The sequence below is a fragment of the Ranitomeya variabilis genome, chromosome 1, assembly GCF_051348905.1.
Source record: "Ranitomeya variabilis isolate aRanVar5 chromosome 1, aRanVar5.hap1, whole genome shotgun sequence".
Classification (NCBI taxonomy): Eukaryota; Metazoa; Chordata; class Amphibia; order Anura; family Dendrobatidae; genus Ranitomeya; species Ranitomeya variabilis.
In genome coordinates, this window is record NC_135232.1 from 47,783,732 (window position 1) to 47,805,017 (window position 21,286).

The 21,286-nt window shown below is 44.6% G+C and overlaps 1 protein-coding gene across 3 annotated transcripts in view; it reads left to right on the forward strand.

Moving 5' to 3' along the window:
- KATNAL2 (katanin catalytic subunit A1 like 2) overlaps positions 1-21,286 on the forward strand; it is a 71,070-nt gene that overhangs the window by 15,889 nt on the left and 33,895 nt on the right. For all 3 annotated transcript variants that reach the window (XM_077283205.1, XM_077283223.1, XM_077283214.1), the window contains 4 exons: positions 1,412-1,578; positions 1,882-1,927; positions 17,046-17,169; positions 17,348-17,443. In XM_077283205.1, the coding sequence (XP_077139320.1) occupies positions 1,412-1,578; positions 1,882-1,927; positions 17,046-17,169; positions 17,348-17,443 (433 nt within the window). The remainder of the gene's footprint in view (positions 1-1,411; positions 1,579-1,881; positions 1,928-17,045; positions 17,170-17,347; positions 17,444-21,286) is intronic.

Consider the following 21,286-nt stretch of genomic DNA (forward strand, 5'->3'; position numbering starts at 1 on the left):
ATCACAGCTCACCTCCTCCTCCTGTACAATGACTGATAACACCTCTATATACAGTAGATAACACAGCATCCACCATTCACAATAGGTGATATCACAGCTCACCTCCTCCTCCTGTACAATGACTGATCACACCTCTATATACAGTAGATAACACAGGATCCACCATTCACAATAGATTGTTTCACAGCTCACCTCCTCCTCCTGTACAATGACTGATCACACCTCTATATACAGAATATAACACAGTATCCACCATTCACAATAGATATCACAGCTCACCTCCTCCTCCTGTACAATGACTGATCACACCTCTATATACAGTAGATAACACAGAATCCACCATTCACAATAGGTGATATCACAGCTCACCTCCTCCTCCTGTACAATGACTGATAACACCTCTATATACAGTAGATAACACAGCATCCACCATTCACAATAGGTGATATCACAGCTCACCTCCTCCTCCTGTACAATGACTGATCACACCTCTATATACAGTAGATAACACAGGATCCACCATTCACAATAGATTATTTCACAGCTCACCTCCTCCTCCTGTACAGTGACTGATAACACCTCTATATACAGAAGATAACACAGGATCCACCATTCACAATAGATGATGTCACACCTCACCTCCTCCTCCTCCTGTACAATGACTGATCACACCTCTATATACAGTAGATAACACAGGATCCACCATTCACAATCGGTGATATCACAGCTCACCTCCTCCTGTACAATGACTTTTGCCCACATCAGAACATGAGCAGAAAATACATATATACCAGTCAGAAGGGCAAGAGACAATGTAACGGTGTCCATGTCTATGTGGCTGCTGAAAAGCACAGGAAGTACGAGTCCAGTAGGAGACTTAGCGACCAGGGTGAAAACTGCAAGATTTTATATATATATCGCGATATGGAAAAATGAAGAAAAAATAATTTAATTTAAGAACTTGATTTAATCAATAGTTTATTTTCTGATTACACATCCCCTTAACTTTTTGCTTGCACTATACCATATACAGACATGTCACATGACAAATAAATAAAAAAGACAGCGCAACCTTTTTTTGTTTGCCCGGCCTAGCTTGATACGACGTGCGCCACGCCACAAGGTCAGCTAATCAAATGAAGAGCCTTGGATGCCATCAGGGGGTTCTCAGGGCCTAAAAAAAATCTAAAAAATATCTTAAAAAAAAAAAAAGTGATGAATTGAAAGCTAGTGGGACAGTTTTTTGAATAGAGCAGTCATGTCGACCTTGTGTCTCCCCCGTAGCTGTAATCCGAGCAGGTTTTCCGTGAATGTTGTGCTGGATCCATATGTTAAGAATATACGGTAAGTAATCCAAAGAGTGTTTACCCCCAAAGTCACGCTGACACCGGCCTGTTCACCTTTCTTCTAGTTACGTGGACTCGGCGAATGCCCTAGAGCAGGAAAGCAAACTAAGCCTGAGAAGATTTGAAGTCTGCGATAACATTGACCTGGAAACCATCCTCATGGAATATGAGAGTTACTATTATGTCAAATTCCAGAAATACCCAAAAATCACCAAAAAAGTTGGAGAAAATGGTGAGTTTTACTGCCGGTGCCTGGCTATAACAGCAGCAACTGGAGCCAGGTCCGATCACTGCTGTGTAGCCACTTACATGGCTTAGCCAATGTGGGGAGATCCAAGCGAGGGTCCGTATGGTCAAAGTTTATGGATCCATTACCCATGCGAGCTGGCAGCCCCGTTACTGCCATCCTTCATTGTAGTAATGTTCTGTGAGAAATACTTCATTTTCTTGAACAATTTCAAGAGTGCCAACACTTTCGGCCATGACAGATTACCGTAATCTCCAAATAAATGTTACTTTTTTTTTTTTTTAATAGATGGTAAAGTGCTCCTAAAGCCTCGGAGTGGAGGAAAACTGAGAAGGTAAATCTGCTCGTTATGTCTTCTCCTGCTGTATTACTCGTATATGCTGTGTTACATGTGTAGCTAAGGCTACTTTCACACTAGCGTTAACTGCAAACCGTCTCAAAACGTCTTTTTTGCCGAAAAAAACGGATGCGTCAAAAAAGTGAAAAAACGGTGACAAACGTATGCCACGCATCCAGCATTTCGACGGATCCGTCGCAAATCCGCTAAACGTTTCCGTCGAAAATACTGGATGCGTTGCATCCGTTTTTACCATCCGTTGCATCCGTTTTTCCGACGGATCCGTTTTTAAAATGGGAGGCTCCCAAATTTGATTGGCTACTGGAAAATATGGAAAACTATATAGTTACTGTATTTACAGCCCATCTTTGAGGGTTTTAGTTTTGTGGCAGCGATGGAAGGTGTTCTTGTGAGGATTGCTAGTTTGGTTACCGACGTTATCTTTGAGACAAATCGCCTGGACATCATAGTGCGGGAGAAGGAGGCGGCAGCGGAAAGGCGGAGGATGCTTCTGCAGCAACGGAGATGGAGGCGACTGTGGATTCATCCGATTAATGAACTACGGATGACCCGGGGTGTCCAGTCCACTCTGTACTTGGAGTTGCGGCACAATCCACACAAATTCTATAACTACGTGCGGATGAGGATGGAAAATTTTGATTTTTTTTTGCTTGCAAAAATGGAGGATGTCATCCGACGACAGGACACAAGGATGAGGCTTGCCATCACACCGGCGGAGCGGCTGATGGTGACCCTGCGGTAAGCCTCTTTTTTTTTCTGTCATTTTTAATGTTATATTACATGCTGCAGACAATACTGCGCTGACATACTGCGCACTATTTTCTGCAGCATGTAATTTTGGTTTTCTTTGCGGCCATTCCACTGCTTTTTTTAAATGTCATTGCTGATATTGAATGTTCTATAACAGACTGCAGAAAATACTGCGCTGAAATATTGCGTTGCATTTTCTGCAGTTTTTTTTTTGGGGGGGGGGGGTTGGTTGACATGCAACTGCTTTTTTTTCTGTCATTGGTCATTTTTAATGTTATATTACATGCTGCAGACAATACTGCGCTGACATACTGCGCACTATTTTCTGCAGCATGTAATTTTGGTTTTCTTGGCGGACATTCCACTGCTTTTCTTCATGTTATTGGTTATTTTTAATGTTATATTACATGCTGCAGACAATTCTGCGCTGGCATACTGCGCACTATTTTCTGCAGCATGTAATTTTGGTTTTCTTGGCGGACATTCCACTTTTTTTTTACACCGGTTTCATGCTGGTTTGATTGTGTGTCCCGTCCTTAAAAAAAAATTAACAGTTAAATATTGAAACTTGTTGGTCTGTGCAATTTTTTCTAACATTTTTTTTTTTTTTTTAAAGTTTCCTAGCTACGGGTGAATCTATGACTTCGCTCCATTACCAATTCCGGCTGGGCATTTCCACTATTTCAGGAATAGTGAAGGACACATGTTGGGCTATTTGGAACACTTTGCAACCAGAGTATATCCCCCAACCATCCATGGAAATCTGGTTGCAAAGTGCAGAAGAGTTTCAGCAAATTTGCAATTTCCCTAATTGTGTAGGTGCAGTTGACGGGAAACGCATACAGATTGCGAAACCGGCAGGAACAGGATCGGAGTATTATAATTATAAGAAGTATTTCTCCATCGTCCTTATGGCTATTGCAGATTCCAACTGCAGGTTCCTTGCCGTGGACATAGGAGCGTATGGACGGTCCAACGATTCCCAAGTTTTTAAAAACTCACCAATGGGTCGTTGCCTTTATGGAGAGAGCTACGATTTCCCGTCAGCCAGACCACTGCCAGGAACAAGTGAACCAGCCATGGAATATGTTTGTGTAGGTGATGAAGCCTTTCAACTGTCGCCGCACCTACTGAAACCATACAGTAGCCGGAACTTAACACATACCAAGCGGGTCTTTAAAGGGAACCTGTCACCACGTTTTTGGAAGATGGGATAAAAATAGCGTTAAATAGGGGCAGAGGTGGGCGTTACATTAGTGTGTTTGTTATGCGTTTATTACCCACCTAAGTTGCCGAAATACCTTTGCAAAGTCTCCGTTTTCGCCTGTCAATCAGGCTGGTCTGGTCAAAAGGGCGTCTTGTCTTCCCCCAGATTTTGCGTAGTTTTCCGTTGGTGGCGTAGTGGTGTGCGCATGCCCAAGGTCCCGAATCCTCTGCCAGGGGATTTAAAAAAGCGCGCTGTTCGTGATTTCATTGGTGATCGGTGGGCGCGGCCATCTTCCTTTGGCCGCGCGTGCGCAGAAGCGGCGCTCTGCTGGCCGCGGCTTCAGGAAAATGGCTGCGGGATGCCGCGCGTGCGCAGATGGATATCGCGGCGGCCATTTTCCTGAAGCCGCGGCCAGCAGAGCGCCGCTTCTGCGCACGCGCGGCCAAAGGAAGATGGCCGCGCCCACCGATCACCAAGGAAGTAACGAACAGCGCGCTCTTTTAAATCCCCTGGCAGTGGATTCGGGACCTTGGGCATGCGCACACCACTACGCCACCAACGGAAAACTACGCAAAATCTGGGGGAAGACAACGCCCTTTTGACCAGACCAGCCTGATTGACAGGCGAAAACGGAGACTTTGCAAAGGTATTTCGGCAACTTAGGTGGGTAATAAACGCATAACAAACACACTAATGTAACGCCCACCTCTGCCCCTATTTAACGCTATTTTTATCCCATCTTCCAAAAACGTGGTGACAGGTTCCCTTTAATTACCGGCTTACTAGAGCACGAAGAGTAGTGGAGTGTTCTTTTGGCATATTGACGGCGAAGTTGCGAGTTCTGCTGACGGCTATCAAACTGAAAAACACAACTATAGACGAGGTAGTTAAAGCCTGTGTGGTGCTCCACAACTTTGTCCTTTCAAAGGAGCCCGTTTCCTTGGATGACGAAGAGTTGGAGACCACCTTGTGGGACTACCGCAGCAGCTCGGTTCGCTCTACAGGTTCTGTTACAAGGATGAGGGACCAGTTTGCCGATTATTTTGTGTCACCTGTCGGGCGGATCCCATGGCAAGACATGATTGTTTAACCTGTTTTCCATGTGTTTGTTTATGTAAAAAATGTGTTTCTTCAGAAAAAAAAAAAAAAAAAAAAAAAGGTAAAAAAAAAAAAAATTACAAAAGAGTGGTTTTCTTGCTAGTAAAACCAATTTTTTATACCTGTGACACGTCTGGTGTTTATTTTTATTTTACCTTTGTTATTAGTTACCATATGACCTTAATAAATCCACACACACAGAGAGTAGAATTTTTATCAAACTTAATTTTATTTGAACTCTTTTTCAAAAATTTATTTTATTTCCCAAAAACATATATATATATATATATATATATATATATATATATATATATATATATATATATAATATATTATTTTTATTTATTTTTTTTATTTTTTTTTTTTTTCTGTTCAAACTTTCATAAAAATAGTTATTTTCTACCCAAAAATGTAAAAACTTTTTTAACAAACAGCCATTTATAGGTCTTGAAAGTGTGGGGTGGAGATACGAGGGGAGGAGGGGCTGGAAGGTTGGACCACGTCGATAGGTGGGGAAACCCTACTTGTTTGGGGTGCAGTGGAAGGGGGGGTAAAACCAGGAGGCTGACCAGAGGGGGGTGGTGTTGGGGTAGGGGGAATATTTATTGGGGAAGGGAAGCTGGGCAAGGAAGAAAACAGTGGGGAAGGAATTTGGTTTTGGGGCCGGGATGGGTATGGGGACTGGGTTGGGTGTTGGGACTGGGTTGGGTATTGTGACTGGGTTGGGTAGTGGGACTGGGTTGGGTAATGGGGCTGGCGTGGGGTTTGTGGCTGGGTTTGGTAATGGTGCTGGTGTGGGGATTGGGGCTGGGTTTGGTAATGGGGGGGTATGGTGTGGAAATGGGGCCTGGGGTTGGGCATGGTGTGGAAATGGGGCCTGGGGTGGGGCCTGGGGTGGAATTGTAGTGGATGTGTGGGGAGGTGTGTGGGTCGATTGGGGCTCGTTAATGGCCTGCAGTAGAGCATTATGGCAGGTATTCATTACCCGCATCTGTTGCTCAAAAGAAAGCTTCTCCATGCTCCTGAGCATGGATTGGAAAAAAATATTGGCCAGATCGGGACTTACAGCTGAATGCAGCCTATCCAAGCGACTGCTGGTTTCCTGGCTTGTTTCACTGATGCGTGACTGCACCATGTTGAAACCAGCAGTCACTTGCTCTCCCAAAATTTTGAAAGAGCCTTGGAAGGATGCATTCAGGTGTAAGAACTCAGGAGCATAACTCCTTTCCTGACCCCTCTGTCGCTGCCGCCAAGAACCTAATGGTGGTCTCGAGGTGGCAGGATCAGAGGGGTGGGGTAAAGGGAACGCTAACTGTTCAGCATCAGATGCGAGCAATGAAGCCTGCAATAATGCTCCACTGCTTGGGGCGGATGAAGTGGAGGGGACAGAGGGGTCAGAGGAGGGGACAGAGGGGTCAGAGGAGGGGTCAGTGGTGTGGGGCCTACCGACGTGGCCCTCAGTGGCGGACTCAGGAGGGATCGCTCCAGAGGGCGCAGAGGAAGATGCAGGCGCCCGGTGGCTGGAGAAGGTGCTGTGAAAGAAAAAACAAAAGAAATTAATATATTGATATGAAAAAGCCCTGACTGAAAGCAAACTAAGTAGACAGGTTAACATGGTTATTAGTGGGCTGTAGAATACTTACACTCTGCTCAGCATGGTTCGCCTCAGGAAGGAGAGGGCCGGGCCATGTTTATATTTGCTCCTCTTCCTTCCTGCAGAGCCACTCGGGGCCTGCATCTCCGCGTTGAATTCCCTCTTAAAGCGATCCCTCAGTGACCGCCACCGCTTCCTAACCTTTCCACCTGTGAAGACAAGAATAATAAGGAAAAAAAAATTGGTAAATGCAATACATTACAGTCAGCTCAAAACATCACTGGAAAGTGAATACTTACCTAGTTTGCTCAGCTGCTGAGGATGAAGGCTCTCCCACCTTGGAAAGAGGTTGTGACACACTTCGTCCCAGAGCCGACGGGTGACACCGGTATCGGCATGCCTGCGGTCAGCCATGTTCCACAGCGGCTCCCGCTCGCGAACCTCCTCGATGAGACTATCTATGTCGATGTCATCATCATCATCGTACTCTCCGGCGGGAGCACGCTGTGAAGCCTGTGCCAAAAAAAAAGAAGAAGAAAAACAAACAAATTATTACACTGAAACACTAAAGTACCAATAGAATCCCCCTCCCAAAAAAAAAAAAAACTCACTGATGGCCGACCGCGGCGACGAGTCCGCCGACTCTGGGAGTGTCTGGGAGAACCTTCAGCGGCAGCAGCAGGAGCAGCAGCAGCAGCCTGAAATAAAGGAAACAAATTGTCAGTAATGTAGGCATGTATTTTCTGTGTTTAGTTATGTATGAAAATCTGTTTTGTGTATGGTGCAGTGTGATGTGCGAAGCAACTGTTTCACCACTACTTACACTTGGTTCCTCCTCCACTTGCATCTCTCCACCCATCTCGCCCCCTTCTGACAGCTCCTCATCTGATTCAGCTTCCTGTTGAAACATAATTTATGCATGTAGTTATCCATAAAAATGTAATTTAAAAAAACTAAAAAAAACCACATTTTTTGTGTTAACTTACCGATACACGCTGTTGCTGTGGAGGAGGGCTGTCAGAAGAGGACATTGTTGCTGTGTCTTGCTGCAGCTGTGGTCCTGGTGGGCAAGGCAGTCAGCGGCTGTGGTCCTGGTGGGCAAGGCAGGCAGCGGCTGTGGTCCTGGTGTTTCTGTAAGTTAAAAAGACACTTGCAATCTGCTCTACACATTGAAGTAGCAGATTGGGGGTCTTCAAAACTTACTTTGAAAGATGTGTGGGTGTGGTCCTGGTGGGCTGGTCAGTGCCTGCGGTCCTGGTGTATCTATAATATGTATAATGGATTTATAGTTAGACCACCCCCTGAACTAGGTAATGTTTAACGATAAACACCCTGCTAAAATGATGTCAGAAATGTTCATTACAGGTGAACACCAAAACCCCCCCAAAAAAGTTGCACGTTATAGCATTCATTTCCATGTCCCAAAAAATAAAATTTTGAAATGTGAACCCACCATGCAAAAATATATTTGCCACATTTTATTTTAAAAAATCACCTCCCCCCCAAAAAAACCTTTACAGTATAACCTTTATTAAAAAATAAGCCCTCAACCAACTCTGTATTGCATGTGTAACCATTGGTACATACACCAGTTTTAAATTTACCTTTATGAAATGATACTACGAACATTTTTTTAATAAACATTTTATTTTTAGGGTTTTTTTTAACTTTTTTTTTTTTATCACAATTAGGAGCTGAAATGCTCTTTATTTTAAATACAAGTACATCAACTGCAAATGGTTTCAACAGTAAAGTAAAATCAATACTTTTAAATAGAAAAAAAACCCACACTCACATTCAAACCACAAGCTGCAGACCACTAGACTTTTAAAAAAATACATCAGATTTAAAAAACAACAAAAAAAAAAAAACACATTTAAACCACATGCTGCACAGACCACTATACAGTCAATACATCAGAAAAAGGCAATTAACCAATTAAAGCATGGACAAATGCACATGCAATCAACAAGACGCACACAAACATGCATGGTATGTGTCCACATTCCGGATCGCATCAGGATTTGGTCAGGATTTTCCATCAGTATTTGTAAGCCAAAACCAGGAGTGTAACAATTAGAGGGAAAGTTTAATAGGAAAACAGGCACACTTTTGCTTTTATTACCCACTCCTGGTTTTGGCTTACAAATACTGATGGAAAATCCTGACCAAATCCTGATGCAATTCTGAACGTGGACACATACCCTCCCACATGAACAGGCATAAGATTGGAAAAGGCATAATAAGGTGCAGGCACATGAAGACATACTTACAAAAGCACACAGCCGTACAAAAATACACACACACACATGCACGCACATAAGCTTTATGCAATTACACATATGTACAACAAAGGCAGAAAGGTGAACCCAATCAGAAGATGCATACACACATACACACACACATACAAAAGGCTGACAATCCTTTGGCTGTAGCAGCAGGTCTTCACAGTGGCTGGCATCATGGTGGATCTGGACTCTAGCATGTCACTGGCTGGTGCAGGACAATGGCAGGCCTCAGGTTCTCTTCAGGTTTTAAGCTCTTGCTGTAGTCAGTACCTCATATACACACACAAATGCACAGGCACACAGATGCACACAAAAATTGCAATACTCACACTGGCTCTATGGTGGCTGGAGTCCTGTGGCTGGCTCCTGTGGCTGGCTCCTGTGGCTGGCTCATGTGGCTGGCTCCTGTGGCAGGCTGGGGTCTTGTGGCTGGGGTCTTATGGCTGGGGTCCTGTGGCTGGCTGGGGTCTTGTGGCTGGCTGGGGTCTTGCTGGCAGTCTTCTCCTCTCTGGGTCTTGCAGGCATATGTGGGGTTGAAGGCCCAGGCCAGGTTTATATAGATTTGGGGGTGTCTGGCCAATTGGCAACAAAATTCTGCTTCTGAGCATGCTCAGTGTAAAAAAAACGTATTGCAGCGCTGTATTGCGTCGTACGACGTGTCCCGACGCATCCGTCGCTCATAGGCTTCCATTGCAGCCAACGACGTATGCCGCAGGATACGTTGCGACACGTTTTTTTAGGCGGAGACAAAAAACGTTACAATCAACGTTTTTTGCCGACGACGTGTCGCCAAATTTCGACGCATATGTCGTAAAACGGACACGACGTATGCCAATCCGTCGCAATACGTCGCCAATACAAGTCTATGGGGAAAAAACGCATCCAGCAAAAACTTTTGCTGGATGCGTTTTTTCTGAAAAAAGACGTTTTGAGACGGTTTGCAGTTAACGCTAGTGTGAAAGTAGCCTAAATCACAGTATTCATACAGGTGCTTCTCACTAAATTAGAATATCATAAAAAAGTTAATTTTTTTCAGTTCTTCAGTACAAAAAGTGAAACTCATATATTATATAGAGTCATTACAGAGTGATCTATTTCAAGTGTTTATTTCTGTTAATGTTGATGATTATGGCTTATAGCCAATGAAAACTTTTGGGTTTTCATTGGCTGTAAGCGATAATCATCAACATTTTTTTTTTTTAAATCAGATATTTTTATCGTACATAATAAATACAACAGTATCCATACAAATAAACAGGGTACATTTGTGTTTTTGTTTTAAATGAAACGACCCTTCCCCCCCCCCCCTCCCCTCTGAAGACCCATCTCCGACCAAACATTACTCCTGGAAAGAAGAGAAAACAGAAAACAATACATACATATTATAGTATTTGCAACTTTTTATCACAATCTCTCAATTATTCCCGTCCAGCCATGGCTGCCACAGCTTTTGAAAGAAGCCCATTCTATTCCTTTTATTATATATACTTTTTTCGAGCTGGACAATATGATTTGCCTGTGCAACAAACTCACGTTTAGTAGGAGGTTCCTCTCTAATCCAATACCTTGCAATCACCTTTCTCGCAATGAACAATAATCTAGCTATAGCCATTTTGGCAGTTTCATCGGCCAGGATTTCCTCCACATACCCAAGTACACACACCACCGGATCCCTGGGAATCGAACACCCATAGATCACCCCAATTTGGTTTAGCACCACAACCCAGAACGCAAATAGTCTGGGACAAAGCCATAACATGTGTAGTATGCCCGCCTGAGACTGGGAGCACCTAGGACACCCAGAATCGTCTTTCAACTCGGCTTTAAACAACATATCAGGTGTCCTATAGGCCCTATTTATCACATACAATTGTGACATTCTCCCAGGTTCACTCATCGATAACCTGGGTACGTATTCTAAGATAGACTCCCACCTATCATCGTCTATTTCCCCCAATTCGGCCTCCCACTTCCCTCTGGCCTTTATAGGGTAATCTAGTAGAAAGGTGTGTAGCAGATCACCATATACTTCGGATATAGCCCCCTTTGTTCCATTGTTATTTAGTATAAAGTCTAACATTAGATCCTTCAGGATCACTATAGGCCCCCTCCTCTTCTGTGCCTGAAATGCGTTCTGAACCCGTCTGTATTGATATAATTTTAACCCCGGGAACTGGAACTCCTGCTGTAGCACATCAAAAGGTTTAAGGCTCCTATTCTGCATCAACTGACTTATCAACCCAATGCCTTTTTCCCTCCATTCCCCCTTTCCTTCCATATGGTTGAATTCTTGAAAGGAAGGGTTATCCCAAATAGGTGAAAATTCCGTGAATCCCACAACCCCCCTTATTCGTTTAATTGTCTGCCATACCTTATGAATTAAATTTATGGTGTGAAGACGAGTTCCCAATTTCTTGAATAGTCCTGCTTCTAGGCCCTGACATAAGGGCCACATGCCAATAATATATATCAGACTGTTATGACCCCGGCCTTCCTCAAGCCCTTTCCCCCATCCCCTAAGATGTTGGCTTTGCGCCGACAAAAAGTACAACCAGGGATTAGGCAGGGCAAGTCCCCCCTCATCTTTTGGTCTCTGCAGTATCTCTTGCCTAATTCTCGGGCACCTCCCACCCCATACCAACTCTCCAAATAATGATTTAAGTCTACGGAATCTAGTCCGTGGGATCCAAACCGGAGAATTATGTAAAATATACAAAACCTGTGGCATCACAACCATCTTAAGGAGATTTACTCTACCCACCACCGACAAATGCAACTTATTCCACGCTGAGATTTTGGCACGTAGTTTGGTTATTAATGGTTCAAGATTGAGCTCCTCAAATCTAGTCAAGGGCAGGGACACCTGGATCCCTAGATATTTAAATTGTGAAACCACCCTTAATTTTGTACCTTCTTCCACCTCCCTCGTACAATCCACTCCTCTGTCCACCTGTAAAACACTTGATTTGTCCCAATTGATAATCAACCCTGAAATGTGCCCAAATTCTTAAATTAATGAAATTACATTCCTCAAAGGTTCCCCAGGACCCTCAAGAAAAAGCAGAATGTCGTCGGCATACAGAGCAATTTTTTCCTCCATTTTCCCATACACAAACCCTTTTATTAACTGAGACCGTCTGATAGCCGCTTCTAGAGGTTCCACCGCTAGAGCAAACCGCAACGGGGACAACGGGCATCCCTGCCACGTACCCCGAAACAGCTGAAAGCCGTCTGACATTGCATTGTTCACCCTGATCTTAGCCACTGGAGAGGAGTACAGGAGCCTCACCCACGACACAAAAACTGGCCCAAACCCAAAGCAACTCAGAACCGACCACAGGTATTGCCATTCTATACTATCGAAGGCTTTATGTGCATCAAGGGAGACCACCACCCTCCCCCCAGCATTCTCCGCCGGTATCTGCATATTAAGAAATAACCTTCTCAAGTTGATGGCATTGGATTTATTAGGCATAAAGCCCGATTGGTCCGAATGGACCACCTTTTCTATCACCCGGGTCAGTCTGTTCACCAAGGCTTTAGCCAAAATCTTAACATCTGTTGTTAAGAGTGATATTGGTCTATATGACTCCGGCAGTCTTGGATTCTTATCAGGTTTTGGGATGACCACAATAATGGCCTCCCTCATGGAAGCAGGCAATATTCCCCTCTCCAGTGACTCCTCAAAGACTCCCAACAATCTGGTCAACAACTCCTCAGAAAGGACACCATAGATTTCAACAGGGACGCCGTCAGCCCCTGGAGCCTTCCCCCCCGCCATGGACCTCAAGGCACCCTCCAACTCCTCCACCGTAAGCGGCCCATCTAACCAATCTCTATCCTCAGCTTCTAATTTAGGTAAATTTGCGTCCTCTAAAAATCTGTCAATTTCACCTTCTCTCTGCCCGGTGTGTGATGCATACAGTTTGCTATAAAATCTCTTAAAACCTTCCAAGATTTGGGCCCCCTGTGTTACGATACTACCATTCTCTAATTCTAGAGCATGTACATGTGTCAAATCCCTCTGTGCAGACGTCACCACTGAGAGAAGGTGACCCACCTTCTCTCCTTCCGCGTAAAAGGCCTCTTTTTGGAAAGCTCTCGCCCTCTCTGCTTTGCGTAGATGTAATTTGTTAACCTCCTCCTGAGCCGTTTTCATACGATTCACGGTGTCCTGTGAACGTAAACTACTCAATGCAGCCTCCGCTGCCCTCAATTCCTCCAATATCACTTTATCAGATTCCCTTGTTTGTGTTTTATGCCTAGATATCTCTTTAGATAATATACCCCTCAAATAAGCCTTCATGGTGTCCCAAACCACATGTTTCGCTGCACTACCATCATTAAATTTAAAGAATTCCTTTATCCCTTCCCCGATCTTCCCCATATCAATAATTTGTAACCAAAAGGGGTTAATCTTCCAACCCAATTTAGCCATCCCCCCAAGGCCTTCAATTTGCAGTGTTACCACCACTGGACTATGATCCGACACTATTCTAGGCAGATAATCCACCTCTTGTACCAACCTATCCATTTCTTCGTTACCTAGGGCCATGTCAATACGAGATAGAGAGCCGTATGTCGCTGAATAGCATGAGAAACAGTATGTATCAGTATTACGCACTCTCCACAAGTCTTTCCATGCCACTTCTTTCAAATAACTACCGAACGCTGTCAAATTCCCCTCCTTCCTCAACATAGCATGCTGCCCCCTATCCCAGTGATCGTCAATGATATTGTTAACATCCCCTATTATGAGCAATGGGACTCCTCCCCACCTACCAGATATATTTAGGATTTCCTGTCGTTTTTTCCCTGAGTACGGTGGAGGAATATACACTGACACGACACATATCAGTCTAGCGAACACCTTACACACAAGGAATACATATTGTCCATCACTATCTATTACCACCTCTACCTCCTCGAACGGTACACTAGTATGCACAAGTATTGACACTCCCCTAGCATAGGCCGAGAATGTCGCATGGTAGGCCTTCCTCACCCATCTTTTATGCAATATACCCGTTTTTTCTTTTACTAAGTGAGTTTCTTGAAGGCACACCAGCGAGGGTCTCTGTTTTACAATATATTGCAAAATAGCCTTACGTTTTGTATCATTGGATAGACCTCTAATATTCCAGCTCAAAATTTTAACTCTATCTCCCATCATTTTGCATAATAATTAACCTTCTCTTCTTCTTTCCATTGGTCTTCTTTACCCCCCCTAAACTGAGCCCTCTTACCCAAACCTCCCCCCCAAGCCCTCATTATTACAAAATAACCCCTAACCCTACCCTTCCCTTCCCTCAATAACTTCCTCCCCCAAAACGTTATAACAGACAACATATAATCTCCTACTCCCTCTCTGTATGAGAAAGGGGAACGCTGTTGCTATCCCAGCAGTGGCTCAGAAGCCAATACCAACCAACAGTAGATTTCCCACTATCTTCCAGTCGTTCCTCCCCCCACCCTTTAGAAACAGGATATATAAACAGTTGCGCCGCCGAACACAACCTTAGCGCACAAGAACCATACATCAAATTCTTTTAGTAGCAAATCAGTATTAACCATCAACTCAATTTTCTCCCCCCAACCCATCACAATAGCCAGAAGACCACATTTGACCCTCCTCAGCGGGTCTTTTCCGCTCCAATACGTTTTGCATTCAAGTCCAGCCAATGTGATGCTTCCTCAGGATTTTGAAAAAAGTGGACCTTGTCCATGGCCACCACACGTAATTTAGCCGGAAACAGCATAGAATAAACCAGGCCCAGTTCACGTAAGCGTCTTTTAGCCTCTCCGAACTTCATCCTGAGCTTCTGTACAATTGTAGAATAATCAGGATATATAGATACTCGGTTGCCGTCGATAGACAGTTCCTCCATATTCCTGGCCCTCCTTAGCAGAATATCCCGGTCTCTGTAATTCAGGATTTTAGCAAGAAAGGTCCGTGGGGCAGAGCCAGGGGGCAGAGGTCTGGTCGGCACCCGGTGAGCTCTTTCGACCGCAAAAAGTTTAGTGAGACTGTCCCCTCCAACCTTAGTTTTCAGCCATGTCTCTATAAACTCAGTGGGGTTGTTTCCTTCTGCCTTTTCAGGCACACCAATAATTCTCAAGTTGTTCCTGCGCGACCGATTCTCTAAATCGTCAGTTTTAAGCTCCAACTCCGCTATGCGCTGGACATATTTTTTCTCTCTTTTTGCCAGTTCAGCAATCTGATCTTCCGCTCCTCCCACACGTTCCTCCAACAATTGAACTCTCCCCTCCATCTTATGCATAGCTGAGCGAAAAGAGGTAACCTCCCCTTTCAGGTCATCCACCTGGACAGTTAGGCCATGTGCACACGTTCAGTATTTTTCGCGTTTTTTTCGCGTTTTTTCGCTATAAAAACGTGATAAAAACGCGAAAAAAACGCTAACATATGCCTCCCATTATTTTCAGTGTATTCCACATTTTTTGTGCAAATGTAGCCTTTTTTTCCGCGAAAAAATCGCATCGCGGAAAAAAAAGCAACATGTTCATTAAAATGCGGAATTGCAGGGGATTCCGCACACCTAGGGGTCCATTGATCTGCTTACTTCCCGCACGGGGCTGTGCCCACGATGCGGGAAGTAAGCAGATTATGTGCGGTTGGTACCCAGGGTGGAGGAGAGGAGACTCTCCTCCACGCACTGGGCACCATATAATTGGTAAAAAAATAAGAATTAAAATAAAAAATAGTCCTATACTCACCCTCTGATGGCCCCCGAAGTGTTCCCGCCTCTGTGCTGCACGCTGGCTTCGGTTCCTGTAGCTGGTGTGCGGTGAAGGACCTTGCCGAATGACGTCACTGTCCTGTGATTGGCCGAGACCGCTCCCGTGACCGTGACGTCATGGAAGGCCCTGCGCGCACACACCATCTATACGGAACGGACGCCGGTGAGGAGATCTGATGTCTGCGGGTGAGTATAAGCATTTTTTTTATTTTTTTTATTATTTTTAAACGTTCTATCTTTTACTATAGATGCTGCAAAAGCAGCATCTATAGTAACAAGTTGGTCACACTTGTCAAACGCTATGTTTGACAAGTGTGACCAACTTGTCAGTCAGTTTTCCAAGCGATGCTACAGATCGCTTGTAAAACTTTAGCATTCTGCAAGCTAATTACGATTGCAGAATGCTAAAAAAACGCAAAAAAAACGGAAAAAAAACGCAAAAAAAAAAATGCGGATTTCTTGCAGAAAATTTCCGGTTTTCTTCAGGAAATTTCTGCAAGAAATCTGCAACGTGTGCACATACCCTTAGGGTCGTCAAAGCAGACTTACAGAACATTACCGCAGAAAAGATATCTTTCAGGGTCGGCTCCCCAGTCCCATCAGCACACACATTCCCCATTTGAGCAGCATAATCCGGGGTCAGCTCAGCTAACTCAGTCAGTGGGGCACTTCTCATAACTGGTACATTGATGGGTGTCATGGGGGATCCGCTCATCTTCCCCTCTGCCTGTGCCCCAGCCTGCTCACACACCTGCTCCCCTGAGTCCGCCGCTCCTCCTGTCCCCTCTCCACCGGCTCCCTGCATCAGCTGTACTGCACCTTCTGTCCTGGCAAACTGCTCCAGTCTGGCGATCACCTCCAGCCGCTTCTGATAGGCAGCGCTTGCTTTTGCCGCCTCTTCCACAGCGCTGTCGGCGCCATCTTGGGAGCGCGTGCTGCCCGCCATCCCGACCTCTTTCTGCCTCTTGCGCGTCATTCTGTGGCTTCCGCGCTGTGCGGCTGGTGCTCACCGCTCCCCTGATACTCAGGAGCTCCTCCACCGGTAATTGGCGTTCGGCGGAGCCTCTAATATGTCCGGATCACCGTTCGGGCAGCGGGAGAGGTCCGACACACGTCCTCTCACATCTCCTGCTAGGCCACGCCCTGTCGATAATCATCAACATTAACAGAAATAAACACGTGAAATAGATCACGCTGTCTGTAATGACTCTATATAATATATGAGTTTCACTTTTTGTATTGAAGTACTGAAAAAAAATAACTTTTTGATGATATTCTAATTTAGTGAGAAGCCCCTGTATGTGCTGAAAGCAGCACAGAGTATTAAAGCGGGAGAGCGTGAAGTTGGGATAATTAGGAAATGATTGGGCATTACATTTGTCTCCTTCCTTTCTTCCAGAACAGCCAGCAATTCCTCCCCGGGTCTGCCGAGAATCACCAACCATAACATCATCCAGCGCCCGGTGTCCAGGACACACGCCAGGATGGCGGAGAAAGCATCAACCAGAGAGCTCTCCAGACAGGTGGGGGGATCTGAAATCACGTGGGGGTCGCTGTGTACCCCTGAGACTGCTGGGATGTGTTGTTCACCCCGTATATTGCTGACAATCATGATGTCTACTGTTGGACAATGGATAAATCCATCGTCTGAATGTTGCCGACACTAATTTTTCAGATTCTAATCCTTGCCTCATTTTGCAGGAGAACGGTGGCTCCAGTCCTCCCGAGGTCTCAGATTTTGGCTTAAACGTTTCAGCTTTAAATAAAAATGGAGGAGAAGGCGTTTCACAGCGAAGGGTCAGTACAATTCAAGCGAAGCAAGAAGAGAATAAAAGAAAAGTGTCAGCGATACTGTGACCTCCAGCCAGAACGAATGTGTGTGCATGAGATGGAGACGCCGGAACAACTATTAGGATTCCTTGTCACAATAATAAAGGGGGCTTCCAAATTTGTGTAAATATCCAGAGGCCAGGAGCTTCTCACAGCTGAGAGTTTGCTACAATTGTATCCATTCTGTGCAATTTTTTTAGTAAACCAGACAACCCAGACTTCAGGTGACATATTGGGCCACATTTACCCAGGAATTCTGGCACAAAGTTTTTCGTTTGTTTTTTTTTTTTATACCAAGTTATCAAAGTTTTGCCCCAAATAGTCTGTCGCTGTGCATCCTGCTGACACGTGTTTGTGTCCAGTCTGAAATGGGGTCTAGGTGAGGAGAGTTATAATTTATTTTCATATAAATAGAAAAGAGAACCAAAGCAGCACAACCTCGAAAACACCGAGATTCAACAACATAAAATAGTCCGGAGACTGCAGAATGTTCGGCAAAGGCTGGAGGTGCTAGCGTGAGGCAATAAGATCCATGGCAACAACAAAATGTAGAAGAAACGCCATAGCACTCACCAGTCTTGCAGTTCAATGATTCTTTATTGATTCATGTGAAAAACAAAGGGTCTTCACGGCACGGGGGACGGGAAGAACAAAGTGCAGGAGTGCAACGGACGAGACGACGGCCGTTTCGCGCCTGGGTTCGGCGCTTCAACGGGTCTATGTTAGAGAGGAAGTGACGCCAAGATATACAGGTTAGTGCAGCTAATCCCCACCTGTGTCAACCTCCCATCTAACAAAAAAAGTGCAAAGTGCTGTTAAAAACAATTAAAAACACATATTGAAGCACAAGGTAAATACACATATGCAGGAAAGCCAAATCAATTAATAGAAATAATAAACCGCGGCAAAAATATATTCGGCGACGTGTATCGTACGCTGCTGCTCTTCTTAATGCGACACTTAACCCTATACAAGCCTGTAGGGGAAACAAAAAGAAAACATGCAAACAATTTATGTGAGATAATCAATCTAGAATGAAAAGACAGAACGAAGCCAAATTAATACATCCTAATTCCAACACTGGTTTAAAGGAAAATAGACATATCTATCTTATCATTCATGCCAGCTGGGCCAGTAGCCTGTGTGCGCATAATCCATCTAGCTTCTGTGCGTAATAATATTTTGTGAAGATCACCTCCCTGTATTGGGAGGGAAACTCTTTCTACGCCTGCAAAAGTTAACACTTCAGGATTATCTCCATGGATCTCTCTAACATGTTGAATCAATCTCGGGGCGCCCTTGCCTGACAGAATCGAATTGCAATGTTCTCTAAAACGTGTAAACAGTTTACGAATCGTTTTACCAATTTAAAATCTCTTGCAAGGACAGAGAACAACGTACACCACAAACTCTGTCCTGCAAGAGATAAATTGGCGTACAATGTGTGTAATCGGGCCAATCGTCACGGACTGTCCTACGATATGAGAACGACAGTAGCGGCAATTGCCGCATCGAAAATTGCCTGTGGGAACGGAGCGTTCTAACCAAGTAGTCCTGTCATCTGTCAACCGGTTACGCACCAAAGTGTCCCTGAGACGAGTCCCTCGTCTGTTGGAAATCAAAGGGCCTCCTCCAGTTCTGCCCCTCAGTTCTCTGTCTCTCTCAAGTACATGCCAGTGTTTACGAATCACAGATCTAATTTCCTGATCTAGGGGACTATATTGGAAGCAGAAAGTAAATTGTTGCCCAGAATCAGTAGAAGCTCTGTCCTGCGGACATGGTACGGTGGTCTCAACTCGATTTACTGCCGCTTCCAACAAGTCTTCTGGATAACCTCTAGCCCGAAATCTGTTAAGAAGTTCTCCAGCTTGTCTAGTGTACCCCTCCTGAGTATTATTAGTCCGTCGAGTCCTCAACAACTGACTATACGGTAAAGACCTTTTAGTGTGGTGGGGGTGGAAGCTGTTGTAGTGTAAGAGGGAATTGACTGCGGTGGGTTTCCTAAAAATGGAAGTCTGTAAACCCTCCTCCGACACCTCCACTAACACGTCCAGAAATTCAAGACTAGTGCCCCCAAATTTGTGAGTAAATGACAGACCCATGGAATTACAATTATTCAGGTAAGTGACGAATGATTCAAACTCAGCCTCAGTACCCTCCCACACTATAAATAAATCGTCCACAAATCTCACAAAAAATTTGATATATTGCAAAAACTCATTTTTCCCAGAATAAAGATAGTCCTCTTCAAAAACGGCCATGTACAGGTTCGCGAACGTACATGCGACCGGGGTCCCCATGGCGGTCCCAGTGGTCTGTCTGTACCAAACATCCAAAAAGGTGAAGGCATTGTGAGTTAATATAAAATCCAAGCCTCCACAAACAAAATTAATGTACTCAGGGCTTTTACCCGTGGTGTTGAGGATGCGTTTAATGGTGTCTACACCTAATCTGTGGGGGATGTTGGTATACAGACTGACCACATCATTGGACGCCAGGGAGAACCCCGGCCGCCATTCAAAACCTTGTATTTGATTCAAAAATGAATTAGTGTCCTTGATGTATGACGGGACATCTAACAATAGAGGACATAACAGCCAGTCGATGTATTGAGATAGAGGCTCCGTTAAGGATCCAATTCCGGCCACAATAGGTCTCCCAGGGGGAGCCGTGAGAGATTTGTGAGTTTTCGGGAGATAGTACCAGTGGGGTTTGATCAGAAAATTGGGGAGCAGTTTCTCAGCTTTCCTTTGTGGAATTACTCCATTTTCAACTGCCTTCCTCAAAAAAGTACACAACTCTCCTTTAAATCTACAAGTGGGGTCACTCTGTAATTTGATATAAGTTAATTTGTCAGATAACTGCAGTTCAGCTTCAGCTAAATATGCTGTCCTGGGCAACAGAACGATTTTACCGCCTTTATCGGCGGGACGGATAATGACATCCGTCCACCCGGCCATTTCTTTTAGGGCCTTAGCCTCCTCCTGCGATAGATTAGGGGGGGCTTGTTTATATATTAAGGCTTCCATGTCTTTTAAGACTAGTGTTTCGAACAAATCGATCATGTTGCCCGGGGAAGTAGGGGGCATGTACGTAGAAGGAACCCCACCTACAAACGGAGTGTTATCATGACATACAGGGATGTCTACATCTAATGTGGGGTTATTCAAGCTAAGTAAGCATCTGGCGTCCTCGTATAGGTCCACCAGTACATCTTCTTGGGCATTAGCCATAAAGCCTAAAGGTCCTACCTTACAGGGACATTCTCCTTCTAGGGGTGTGGACATTGTAGTACTGGATCTGAAAAACTTATATAAATGAATTTTTCTTGTAGCGTCACTTCCTCTCTAACATAGACCCGTTGAAGCGCCGAACCCAGGCGCGAAACGGCCGTCGTCTTGTCCGTTGCACTCCTGCACTTTGTTCTTCCCATCCCCCGTGCCGTGAAGACCCTTTGTTTTTCACATGAATCAATAAAGAATCATTGAACTGCAAGACTGGTGAGTGCTATGGCGTTTCTTCTACATTTTGTTGTTGCCATAATTTATTTTCAGCCTGTGCCAGTATTTGGGGCAAATAAGACAAGTAAGGTGTCTTTTCTACCAAGATGAGCCAAATCTATCGGCACAGTGGTAAAGGTGCATTGTCAGATTGCCAGGGTTACATTATACTGTCTTAGGCTGGTTTCACACTTGCGTTTTGATCTGCAGCGTTTTTAAAAAAAAAAACGCAGGTGGTGAAAAAACACATGTAAATGCGTTTAAACGCTGCGTTTTTTAGACACATGCGTTTTTGCATTGGGTAAAAAAA